General features: G+C 35.9%; 1 protein-coding gene across 1 annotated transcript; it reads right to left on the bottom strand.

Moving 5' to 3' along the window:
- Nucleotides 1–3,862: 3,862 nt before the first annotated feature.
- On the bottom strand, nt 3,863–10,281 carry LOC118747093. Its single transcript, XM_036481084.1, has 3 exons — nt 9,896–10,281; nt 9,770–9,837; nt 3,863–3,905 (listed from the first exon to the last, which is right to left on the bottom strand). Exons 1-3 carry the CDS (start codon nt 10,145–10,147, stop codon nt 3,863–3,865), a joined length of 363 nt encoding a protein of 120 aa, XP_036336977.1. The 5' UTR covers nt 10,148–10,281.
- Between the last annotated feature and the right edge of the window lie 2,681 nt (nt 10,282–12,962).

Genomic DNA, 12,962 nt, shown 5'->3' with positions numbered 1-12,962 from the left:
ATAAAAGAAAAAAATTCTGTAGAATTATAAAAGGATGCATTTTTTTTGTGCATAAGGACGAATGAATACGGAAAATTTTGTCCTTAAATATCCTTGAAAATTTGAAATATATTTTTTTTTTATTATTTTTTGAGGACTAATATATGCAGGACCTCATCGTCGAATTTTAGCCTGCAAACGTTATTAATTTAAAAAGATAAAATTTATTAAAAGCGCATTTTCATTAAGTATTCGTCCTTGTAAACAAAAAAAAATTATTGTTTTTAAATTCTATACAATTTTTTCTCTAATATGATCCCCATATTGTTATTTTCTATTGCACTGATTTTTTACAATATGTTTTTGAATTAATCTTGTCTTTAAAATTTAAAAGTTCTTTGAAAAAATATCCTGACGTCAGAGTGAAAAACCAAAAACGCAGTTTTACTATATTTGGCCCATATTTTCGGAAGATATAGAGTCTTTGGTGTGTTATTAGTTTTTATTAGATTCTAATCACAAATGTTGCTAAAATCTAGTTTTTGAGAAAAAGGATATATGGGAGGTAGTCATGTCCTCGCACCGAACAAAACGAAACTTGTAACAGAGCTTAAGGACATAATTTCACAGACATCCACCAATTTTCGCTTTATTCTGTTTGTAATTGTAGCTAAAATTAAGCTTTTAAAATTGAGGGATGTATGAGAGGTAGTCATGTCCTTGCACCGATATTGCCGAAACTTCGAATTTTTGTAAATTTATATATTCTGAAGCAGCATACCAAATTTAATTTTTCTGCAAAAACTCCACTAATTTTGCCGATTCACGGTATGGGGGCGAAGCACTGTGCGCCACAGCTGCGTACACTAAGCGTACAATATGTGGGTAATTTTCAAATTTTTTGCTTATGCGCGTCATTAAGGCATAATCGGTAATGACTTGTGACTTTCTTGGAACTGTCCTTCATGTGGTGCGTCGAGTCGGGTTTTTCTTTCTACACTGACAACAAGATATTTGTCTTTTGTTGAAATAGAAAATCTGATCTTAGCTAAGGATAACTATAGCTCTAAAAACATATTTAGTTACCAACTCTTTCCAGGGTTCCGAAAAAATAGCTCTCCTTTAAGAAAATCCAGCAGGCCCGTTGTGCTCCTGCCTAGAAAAGCAGCCTAGCGACATAGTTTTCAAGAAAAAAATCCAAGGAACATACATATCGTTAGCTCAATATAGAAAGGCTGGCTCTATATTATTTTCTCTCAAAATCCAGCTTTACAGGCTCCCATAAATCGACACACCTGCGATAATAGCACATTGGCTTGATGATCATTCATCCAAAACAAAAATCGCGGTAATAATAAAAAAACTCCTTTAGTAGCAATCTGCTCTCAACGGCAACCCCATGCCCCATGCGCATTCCACCCAATAAAAAATAATTCAAAATGCAGATCACAAGCTGGCGCGCAACATTAACCTCCGCTGTCCGCTCCGCTTAACACGCCATGCGACTTTACTATTATTAAGTTTTCAGAAAGAACTTAAAAACCAATTTTACATTATTAGGTGCAAAAAGTTAGGTTAGAGTTAAAGTATTTGCTGAGTTCTCAACAAGCAAGCAAATGCAAACTTAGATAGCACCACAAACACCATATTATCAAGTATCTAATATTCAAACTCGCCAACTTCCTCTTACTCACGCAAACTAAGCAGCCAGTAAGCCGCAGATTCTGGTGTTCGGGAAATGTCGCACTTGCATAATAACTACATAAGTGTGCAAGTGTCAACGTTTCTTGTGTCAGAAAATGCAACAGCAGCAGCAGCAGCACGCACACACACTATTTACTTGCAGCTATTTACTTAATGAAACATAAGTAGTGCAACCGGGGGATAACATGGAGCGCTGCCATCAATGCAACAAAGAAAAGGAAGCAAGCAAATCTCTATAACAGCCCTAACTACTACAACAACAACAACAACAATAAAAACTACATTATCTATGTATGTATGTATATTTACTTTTATCTAAGCTGCTACGATGCTAATTTACGCGATATGCTGGCAGCGAGCGCTACATGCATACATACATACATACATGCATAAATGGAGCAAAAAGTTTCGCACGTAACTTGGTGCGGGTTTTCAGCGGTTTCGCCAGACGTCACGTAATTTTCTTGTTGATAAGTTGCACTTTTAATAATTATGTATGGGCAAAGTTTTGCTGCTCTGGCATAAGCAGAGCAACCCTGAGTTTTTGCGCCTGTTTGGTAAAATCATACATAAGTACTTATTACAACAAACTCATCAGGCTATGTACATTAGGGTCGTAAAAAAATGCATGTGAAAAAGTGAAGTCGGAATTTTAATGCTCTCACCCCCTGGGATTATTCTATACCGAAAAAAATTATACCCCTGTTTTTAGAGGTCGCTCAAAGCGCTCAAGGTTTTACATTTATTTTATATGTGGAAAAACCGTAGAAATGGTACAGAATTCTTGACAATCAATATTTTCCGATTGAAAAACTTTGTTCTTCTTCAGAAGACTGCCTATAATAATACCCAATACATAGTTTATTATATCATTTTTAATACTAGCAATTTGTTAAGGGTCCGCCCATTGCATTTTTTACGTTTTTAGGGGTCCTATAAAAATTTTCAATAATAGAAAATGGTTAAATAACCAACTGGATACGAGATTATTATTGGCAGTCTCCTGAAGAGAAATAAGGTCTTCTGATGGCAAAATATTGATTTTGAAGCATTTTATACCATTTCTATGAAAACTTGTTTTCCCCTATATCAAATGTATGGAAAACTTTGACGGGTATAATTTTGTTCGATATAAATCAATCCTAGGGGAGGAGAGCATTAAAACTCCGACTTTATTACTTTTTTTTGACCGCCCTAATGTACATACATATGTGCATGCACTTACATACCCAGTCGGCACAATGAGGAGCGTTTCTAAATCAATGCCTTCGGGAAGAGATTTTTAAAAAAACCTTCTCTTTAGAAGCTTTATTGGAAACTCTTCCAATAGCGCTGTCATTCGTAGGCAAACGAAAAGGTGTGTGTGTGCCAAAACAACCAAAGTCAAATAAAAGAAAAAATCGCAGTAACCGCATCGGTGTGTGTCTATTGCAAAGTTAAATTTAAACTGTTTCGTGTAAATTCTTCCTTTCAAAGGAAGCTGAATTATAAGGCGTTGAAGCTCTTTCCATTCCATACAATAGGATTAAAGAATCGAGTACGAAAGGCCTATCGCTTCAAAAGATCTCTCAAATAACGGCTCTCAGAAGGCCTCTTATTTTTTAATTTTGCCGACTGGGTACTTATACAAAGGTAGTTTTCCCATTAAATCACACAAGCTAGCCTGAGTACTTGTCCGTCCATTTGTGGTGCACCTTGAAGTATTTCATTAGCTTTAGTAATAAATGGGGGAAAGTATAAGCTATGTAATAGAGTCTAATAATTAGACAACCATTTGTGAAAATTGTCTAATGCTTGTGGAAAATATCTGAAATTTTGAATTCATTTATTTTATGCACTTGGCGACCGCTATTAGAAAATAGCGTGTTTTCGGAATTAACTCGGAACACGAACGGATCCTTTGTCCTATCGGGCGGTAGTGCGGACCTCTTCGAATAGGGAAAAATTATGAAATAATATGGATTCTTGCGTTGAAATACGTTTTATACAACAGCATCTTCCTATGCTTTTCGGATATTAATGACGCTATTTTGCCCGAAATATTAGCAGGCATTCCGCTTATAAGCTTTCTCGAAATCTTTTGATTTATAAACTGTTTTAATTCTAGGTCTTCAATCTTACATTTTCCTATCCCTATCCAAAATTTAATCTACTACACGAAAAGAGGTCTTCTTGTAATTTATTCTTGTTTATCTGACAAATATTGTACATTAACACATATTCTGCAATATTATACAAAAGATAGAATCACAAAAATTGTAATAACACTCTTCTTCTTCTTCATACAGGACGCTGTAACCACCTAAGCGATTTTGGCCAAGTTCAACAAAGCACGCCAGTCGTTCAGGGTTGAATACTTTCAGAGCTGGAACATCGGTGTCCATTCGTACGACATAGCCAAGCCAGCGAGCCGCTGTATTTTAATTCGCTGCACTATGTCCATGTCGTTGTAAAGCTCATACATCTCATACGGCTCATCGTCTGCGGAACACGCCATCGCCAATGTGTAACGGCCCGGAAATCTTCCACAAAATCTGTCTCTCGACTACTGCAAGATTCGCCTCATCAGATGTTCTCATTGTCCATGCCTCCGCGCCAGAGTATGGTTTTCGTGTGTCGAGAATGGACTTTACTTCTGAATTGCTTAGCAAACGGCTATTGGAAGTATTTTCCAATTCTGGCGGAGCCGGTGGTATTGCTCAACATAGTTTTACACAGCCGTATCAGTTTCGCGGGGATGTCAAATTCCGACATCACGGCGTATAGATAACTTCTTTTAGTGCTGTCGAAAGCGGTTTTGAAATCGGCAAAAAGATGGTGGGTGTCAACGCTATTCTCGCGGGTCTTTTCCAATATTCGGCGTATTGTGAATACCTGATATATGGTGGATTTGCCAGGTCTAAAGCCACACTGATAAGGACCAATCAGTTCTTTGACGGTGGGTTTTAGTCTTTCATACAATACACTCGATAAGACCTTGTAACCTATGGCTTAGAACGCTGATCCCGCGGTTCGTACCTCATCATAGTCAGGAGGAACATGGGCTCCAGTTCGTCTTGCCCACAACTTTTCGTGCTGCTACTATTCAGTAGGGTAGAAATGTGTTCATTCAATAATTTAAGTACGTTCTGGACATCGGTCATTAGGTCGCCATGGATGGAGTTCGCCCTGGTCTTGAAACTTTCCGTGAGTCGTATAACTCTTTGGTAAAATTTTCGTGCACTTTTCTTGTCGGCCAGCATTTAAAGCTCTTGCGGCAAATACACCGCGCTTCCCTCTTCAGTTCCCTATATCGGTGCCACGTAGCGCGCGTTGCGCTCGATCGCAGCGTTGGTCAGCAGGTGCCATCCTGTTTCTCAGCAGCTTATTTCGAGCTCGCTGAAATCTGACTAGTTCTTCGTCGATTCCACTGCTCGCATATGTCGGTTTGTTGAAGAGTGCGCACTGAGAGCAGGCGGGAGAGTCCAGTTCGACGTTGAGCGTTCTTTGCGTTTAGATCTGGAGACAGCCACGTAGCCCGAAGGATCTTTTTATGCTTGAACCTAGTACTGCATACTACCATGTTTCGGAACCCGGATCAGCTTCAGTCCGCTATCGGACGTTTCGATGTGGGAGCTGAATTTTCCGACGGTGGTTCCAATGATCCCTTCCTTACCCACCGGTGTATTGAAGTCGCCAAGCACGATTTTGATATCATGGCTGGGATAGCGCTCGTATGTGCCTTCCAAGCGCTCATAGAAGCTATTCTTGAACTCTTTGTCCTTCTCCTCCGTGGTCGCCATCAAAAGGAGGGGTCTCATCGGAAGCTTTATTTTGTTTCTTCACTGGTGGTGCTTTTACGGAGCGGGTACCAAACCCAGCGCGCAACCCATTGCTGGGAGGATATATCGAAGTCGTTTTGGAGGCTACTTTAACAGACTGCGGTGGGTCGGTCGAACCGAATGAAAATGCCGCATCATTGAAAACGTTATAGGTTCCTTGAGGTATTTTCCAGGGTTAAATATCATTTGTGTTATAATACTAAAAAAATATTTGGCGACTATACGTAATTTGTGATATGTGTCGCCGTGTTGTTACACAAATGGAGAAACCTACAGTTTTACGTCGCATCTGAAGGGAGGATGGGTTTTATGGGAAGCTTTTTCAAGGCAAAAATACACTCGGACGTTTGCCATTGCTTGGGGCGGTAGCTGTTTTTAAAAACCCGTTTTCTATAATTTCGTGCCACGGAATGGTAGTACGACCCTCTACATCGACCGCCATTTGTTGTTATACTCGTTGTTATATGGATTCAAATTTGGGATTGCATTTAGGTTAGTTGAAGTGCCATATTTAGTTTGAAAACGGTTTTATTTGGTGATATTTTCATACCGTTATAGTGCTTGCCCGACAACAACAGCTTATCAAGCCGCAAACGTGTGGAAACAAACAGCCTCGCTACTGCCAAACATTTACTGTTTTTAAAGTAACATTAAAAAAAATTAATTCAAGAAAAAGTTTTGATGCAAGTGCAGCTTTTAACTAAACAAAAAAAAAAATATAAAGTAAACTAAAAGCAATTAAGTAGATAAAATATACATTTCACACTGCAGACCAACTGCCTTCGGTGCTGATAATTTTCTCAAGCCATGAAATATTATGCAAAAATTTGTGAAAGCTTTATGTTCATAAGTACAGCGCGAAGCGTGTGCGAACTTTTGAGCCTTGGAAATATGTTTTCTATACATATATTTTTTTTTCGAAAAATTCACACCATTCATAGACTTGGATGCAATGCAAGGTTTTTTTTTTCTTGGTCTATGTATAAACATATTCTATTTAGCGGCATTGGGTGGTTTCTCTGCACACAAAATTACAAGTTTTCTCACAAGTTTTGGTGGCTGCTTCTGGTTGCATATAATTTATGACAATTTAGTGAAATATGCGATGAGCTGGTAATTTACATTCTCAAACTTCATTTGCAGCAAGCTCCTTGCTGTGTACGATATCTGTATCAGTGTGGCGTGCATTCGTACTTGGAAGCACACTCATACACACACTTATGTACCTACTACGTACCCGTATGCATGCGTAAAGTAGTTTAAGCGCCTGTGCGTATGCTTCTATTTGCGCGCATAACTACTTCTTCCCTCTGGCACTTGTCATATTTCATTACCTAATAAGTTATGAAGGGTTCATATAAAATAATGATGTTTAATGGGTGTAATTGAAAAGTGGAAAATTTTCGCAACGCAATAAATTAAACTATTTGTGCTGTCGTTGAGTTGAAGGTTTGTTGCAAACAGATTTTCCACCGAAGGACATGGAAATCTGCTTGCATCACTAAATTACACAAATACACATACATATATTGCTAAAGACTCGTTTTTTTTTAGATATTTGGCCTAATTGTTATTTAAGGAAATCAGTTTTCACAAAAAGTATTTGTAAAGAAAAAATACTTAGTTTAGCTTGAATCAACTCGAAGGCAGAGCAATTCCCTCACATAATCCAAAAATACATAGCGGCGCTGTGATACCATATGGGCAAATCCTAGCGTTCGGACATTTCTGTTCATTTTTTTTTTGTCAGCAAAAAAAATATTATCTAAAAAACTTGTATGGTATATTTCCGCTGGAATCAGGACTTATGAGAACACAATTGTGGAAATTTTAATTTAAATTAATGGCGGTAATTCGCCTTCGAAATTTGTGTTCCGTCGTTTCACAAAATGGGCGCGATTTTGTTATTACCAGTGTTGCCTATTTTTTCTGCTTAGTAGTATCTGTAAACAAACTAAAGACTCACACTTTTCGTGTATGTCTTGACTAAAAATTTTAATTTTAATTTTGTCTTTTTTTTTGCCTTTTTTGACTATATTGCCTTTTCGGCATGTTTTGCCTTTTTAATATTTATCTCTTAATAGAATGTATTGTACCAATCGTGTGACTACAAAAAAATGGTCGTCCTATTTTTTTATTTTTTTTTCAGAAGTACCAATCGAGTGACACTGAATTAAAATGTGCAATATTAAAAAAACAAAATACAACAAAATTTCGTAAAAAATTGTTTAATTCGATTTCCTAGAAGAATTAGATTTCCAAGAATTGCTGGCAAATAATACCGGGATTTGTAATTTGCACTGATGGCAATCCTAAGCAGTATTGGCTATATTTCGTTTTATATTTACTAAATAATAATTTTTTATAAAGGTCTAGCTCCATTATACATACATAGTAAATTTTACGATAGTAAATTTTACAAACAAAAATCAATATATTCGCGAAACCATGGGCCAAATTTAGTAATATTGCGTTTTTAGTTTTTCACTATGACGTCAGTAATTCCAAAATGATTTAAAAATTCAGTGAAATGTGCTTAGAGAAGAAGTATGGGTATCAAATTAAAGAGGAAATTCTGCAGATTTTAATCAGATTCAATTTTTTAGTGTATAAGGACTGGTAAGTATTGATAATTTTATCCTTGAAATTTCGCAATATTTGTTTTTGAAAACATTATATGTTAAGAACTTACATAAACTCGATAACATTCTCAAATTTCGTCTTTCTAACTTTAGCAGCTTCAAAAAACTACCTATTCGTCCTTGTTCGAATCTTCTTCCATGAACAATTTCCGGGATATGCAGTATGAAGAATTCGCTTTGTATGGGAGGTGCCACGCCCCCTTTTCCAATAACCGCAATTTTTCTCCATGGGTATGCGATTTTTTTCGTATATCGCCATAATGCATATCTCTGGGAGTGTTCATCCCATACTCTTAGAGAAAATTGGGGCTCTTTGAAAAGGGGGCGTGGCGCCTTTCAAATGCATTGAAACTATTACGTATCTTTGTATGCCCATACACTTTTGGTAGGTTATTTAAGACGGCAATGGAAATATAACTTCTGACAACCACCAAACCAAAATATTAGAAGACAAATGCGTCACTGAAAATCATGAACGTGGACTGTTGGTGAAAATGTTGGACCAAAATGTTTCATTACAAAAAAAAAAATTTTAGCCGGGTCTGCTAGTATTATTATGGTTTCTTTGATCCTTGATCATTATTAAAATAATAAAATAGTTTAATTTTAAGCTTTACAGGATTCGCCAAGTTTTCCGTATGTGTGACGTTATCTTTAGCATGTAACGTTAAAGACCACTTAAAACCACATGTATCTTTATAACAGCAAAAGACAGGAAACAAAACTGTATATAAAATGTACCTTTTGAGGTTTATTATCAGGATAAGGATATCAGGGGGGCATTGTGACATGCGAAGCCGCTTGATGAAAATTGCTCGATTCGCAAGTCACAATACCAGCCTTGATTTGCTAGTGATGAGCAAGTGATTATCAAAATATTGTTCTATGTGAGATACCGTTCATCCAAAATTGTCCCACATTCATGATAAAGTGAACCATTTGGTTGAAAGAAATTTTTCGCCGAATATTCATGATCAGGCTGATAATCGTCAAAACTTTCGCTCTTTCCCCAAAAATAACACTGCCGAATTAATTGTTGCTCGAATACACCCTAATACATCCAATAAATTTATTTATGCTTCCACAATACCGTTGCAGTTTTCCAAACGTGAAATCAATTCTCTCACCTAGAAATGCTCTCCAAATCGAAACTAAATTTTCTAGAAAATATACATACATATATTTACTTTTATTTACATACAAACTTTACAATTAGTAGTCGCCTTAAAAAGTGCGTACTGCAGACTCTTCACGAACCACATATGTATAAGTACCTAATAATTCATCGCAAATATTTTCATTTTCCCGAAATTTGTCTAATAGATGCGCCACCACTAGACTCTGCAACTTCGCCTCTTCTTCCTTCGACAAGCACGGCGCCTCGGTCGTCGTTTCTTGGCGCAACTCATCTTTGGCCGCCTTTTGCGTCCACATTTAGCCATTCGCCTCTTGCGGCGTTTTTTACAACCATCATTTGCCCTAGGGCACACAGGGCCGCAGTCTTTCGCATATGACACGACCCGCATTTGTGTCGGCTTTATCAATTGCTGCTGCTGTTGCTGCTGCTGCCGCTGCTGCTGCTGCCGCTGCTGCTGCTGCCACTGCTGCTGCTGTAGCTGCTGCTGCTGCTGCTGCTGCTGCTTCTGTGGCGGCGGTAGCGGTAGTTTTCTTTTCTTGGGTGCATAAAAAGCCTAAGGTAAATACTTAAGATTGAACATCATTGACAGCGCAAAAAATTCTCATACTAACCTCTTCAATATACCGCAATTTGCTCTCTTTTGCCATATTATTCCATTCCTTAGCGCCGCGTCTTATGATTTCCACAGCTGAGAGACCGCAATTGCGCTGACGAAATTCGCGTAGAAAATTCAAATATGGATTGCGATGAAGCGGTCCGCTAGGACGTTGGCATTTACCAGCTTTCGTTTGGTTAAATGCTGTCTTCGACACGCAATTCGTCTTCGACGTGGAGCGCAACGACAACTTTTTCTCAACCTCCATCTTTGGATAACCTATTTTGCAATAAATTTTTTGCGATGGGACGCACGAATTTAGATTTAGATAGATAAAATGAATTCTTTGTTTGGTAAATACGTTTAATTTTTCGACAATTAATAAATTTTAATCTTTTTCACTTGAATTTGTACTTATTGAAAAAAAAATCTATGAACTTGAAAAATGTAAGAAAATATTGAAATAATTTTCAAATCTCGTTGAGGTAAATTACTTAAAAAAATGTGCAGTGTTGAGTGAGTTGTAGTGAGACTCGGCCCGGTCGGCAGTGTTGCCAGAAAAGCATTTCGTTTGGAGCTATAAAATTTAAAAGGCTATACAGACCCAACCAACTGAAATTTTTACCTCAAAATTTTGGGACTTATTCCTTTTGCTAGGATGTCGCTACCTCTTTAACGGATACGCGGGCAAATTTTAAAACGCAATAAATTTTACTTTTTTTTAAATATAAGTTTTTTTACTAATCACTTAGCAAGTAACAATAATAATTATTATCTGTGAGAGAAAAAATAAAAATTGGTAAATAATCATTATGTATATTTGATAGAAAAAATAAAAATCAAATAATAATAATTTTATTTAAGCGAAAAAATAAAACTCAAATATTAATTGTTATCTCTTATATTTATTGGTTAAACTCGAAAGATAAAAAACACTGTAAATTACAGTAGGACGTTCGAACACAGAGAATAGTTAAAACCGTTTTGCGACGATTACAACTTGTTGATTTTTTTTGGTTAAAATTTAAAGAATAATTAGAATTTGATTTTAAAACGTAAAAAAGGGTTATAAAAATGCATTTCAAGCTTTAATTTGTTATTTTTTGGTTGATTCAAGATTTTTACAAATGTCTTATCCACACGTTTGTTAGAATTATAAAGAAAATGATTTTTGCCGGACGTTCACTTTCCCATGGAATCTCCCATTTGCCTTTTTAGACAATGAAATGCCCTCGACATTTTACCTTTTTGTTGTACAAGTGCATTAACATACATACATACATACATATGTACATTAATTTTATTGGTTTTTATAAGAAATATTATTGCCTATTTTTATAGATTTTTTTAAGGTCATTTAGAGGTCGCATCCTGTCGATTTAGGTCAAAAAATACGATTTTCTAGATTTATGAGTTTCAAAGATTGAATATGATCTGAGAAGAGGATATATAGGCCTTTAAAATGGTATATAATAGTATATTGTCGGACTAGACTTGTTGAGAGTTTTTGTCGGGTAAATTAAAAAAAGACCCATATATTGAATATGATTTCAAATAAACTGGCAACTCATTTATTGCAATCGCATGCGGCCTTGAATTTATATGTGTGTATGTACCGAAATTTCAAATTTAAATACTTAATCAATATTTATTCAAAATTGCTATATACAATCGATCTTTAGCAAAAAAAAATCAAAAAAGATTTTTAAAACATCTGATTAAAACGTTGGAAATTTAGATGCACTTTTGCAGAATTTTCATAATTTTTACACAAAGTTTGAAATATGAATTTATATGGTTTGTGTTAGATAATGAGCTATACTTTTATAAAAAAAAATAATAAATAGTAAATAAACAAGAGAAAAATAGTAAAAATTTGTTAAAATGTCGTGTCCTTATTTATTTTTCCACCACTGTATACGGTTTTTGTTAAAGAATAAACTAAACAAAATTAGTTAAATAAAAAAATACTAATTTTCGTTGTTGGTATTTCCGACAGAGTAGGAAATGAGATGGGTTGTCTCAAAACCAAATTTGACAAGGGATGACGACAAATCGTTCAACGATACATCAAAAAATAAATTGTTCAAACTTGTCAATTTGTCACGGTGGGCAGGAAGCGAAGATAGGTTGCATAAAAATGTCGACAAAATCTGAAAGCAGGGTTGTATTTGTTGATATCTTAAGGTTAAGAATCCGCTTAAATTGAAATCCTAGCTGCTCCTGTTTTAAAGATATCCACATTTTATATACTTCTGATAGGATATATTTGCAAAAGAGAAAGGCGTACTTCTCGATAATTAGAGCATATTTATACGAAAAGAAATCTCATACAAATCTGTTTCCCTTTTTTAACTCACTAAAACTGATCAAATCAATGTGAAACATTTTCATTTTTTCCTACCGAAAGAATAATTGATGGAGATTTATTGGGCGCTACCGGTATACAACTTAGATAAAACACCGCAATTACTTTTTTCTGTAGCGTGAACTTTCTCATTACAAACACTTTCAATATCGCAATATATGTATGTATACAATATTGTATACTATATAATACGGTAGTAATTTTTTATTAAAGGTTTGTTGCTATAAGCAAGTAGCGCAGGCAAGTCGCACTGCGCTTGTGCAAGAAATAAAAATGCTCTAACTTAGGCCAACGGTACTCCTCATAATAAGTAAATAAATTCAAAGCTTGTATGAGATTTATTTTGGTATTTATGTACTCTCGCAAATAATGACTATTGTACATCCAGAACACAAATGCAATCAGGAAGAAAATCGCATGAAATTATGCGCTTTGGGTGTAGGGCTGCCAGACGCCCCGGTTTTCCCGGACATGTCCCGGTTTTAAACTATTTGTCCCGGTGTCCCGGTCCAACCTTAAAATGTCCCGGTTTTCGATTTGATTGCACAAATTTTGCAAAAAAATGACTACACTGAGAGAAAAAACGCGTTGTAATATTAATAAATTTTTTTTAACTTAATTATGAAAAAGCATCTGTTAAGTGCAAAGCGCTTCATTTTAATATTGGCGTATTTTAATTGAATATTTCTATACTAAATACTAAAATTTGTATACT

The sequence above is a fragment of the Rhagoletis pomonella genome, unplaced genomic scaffold (assembly GCF_013731165.1).
Source record: "Rhagoletis pomonella isolate Grant_MI unplaced genomic scaffold, Rhpom_1.0 Rhpom_scaffold_00011, whole genome shotgun sequence".
Lineage (NCBI taxonomy): Eukaryota > Metazoa > Arthropoda > Insecta > Diptera > Tephritidae > Rhagoletis > Rhagoletis pomonella.
This window is presented reverse-complemented; position numbering and strand designations above follow the sequence as displayed.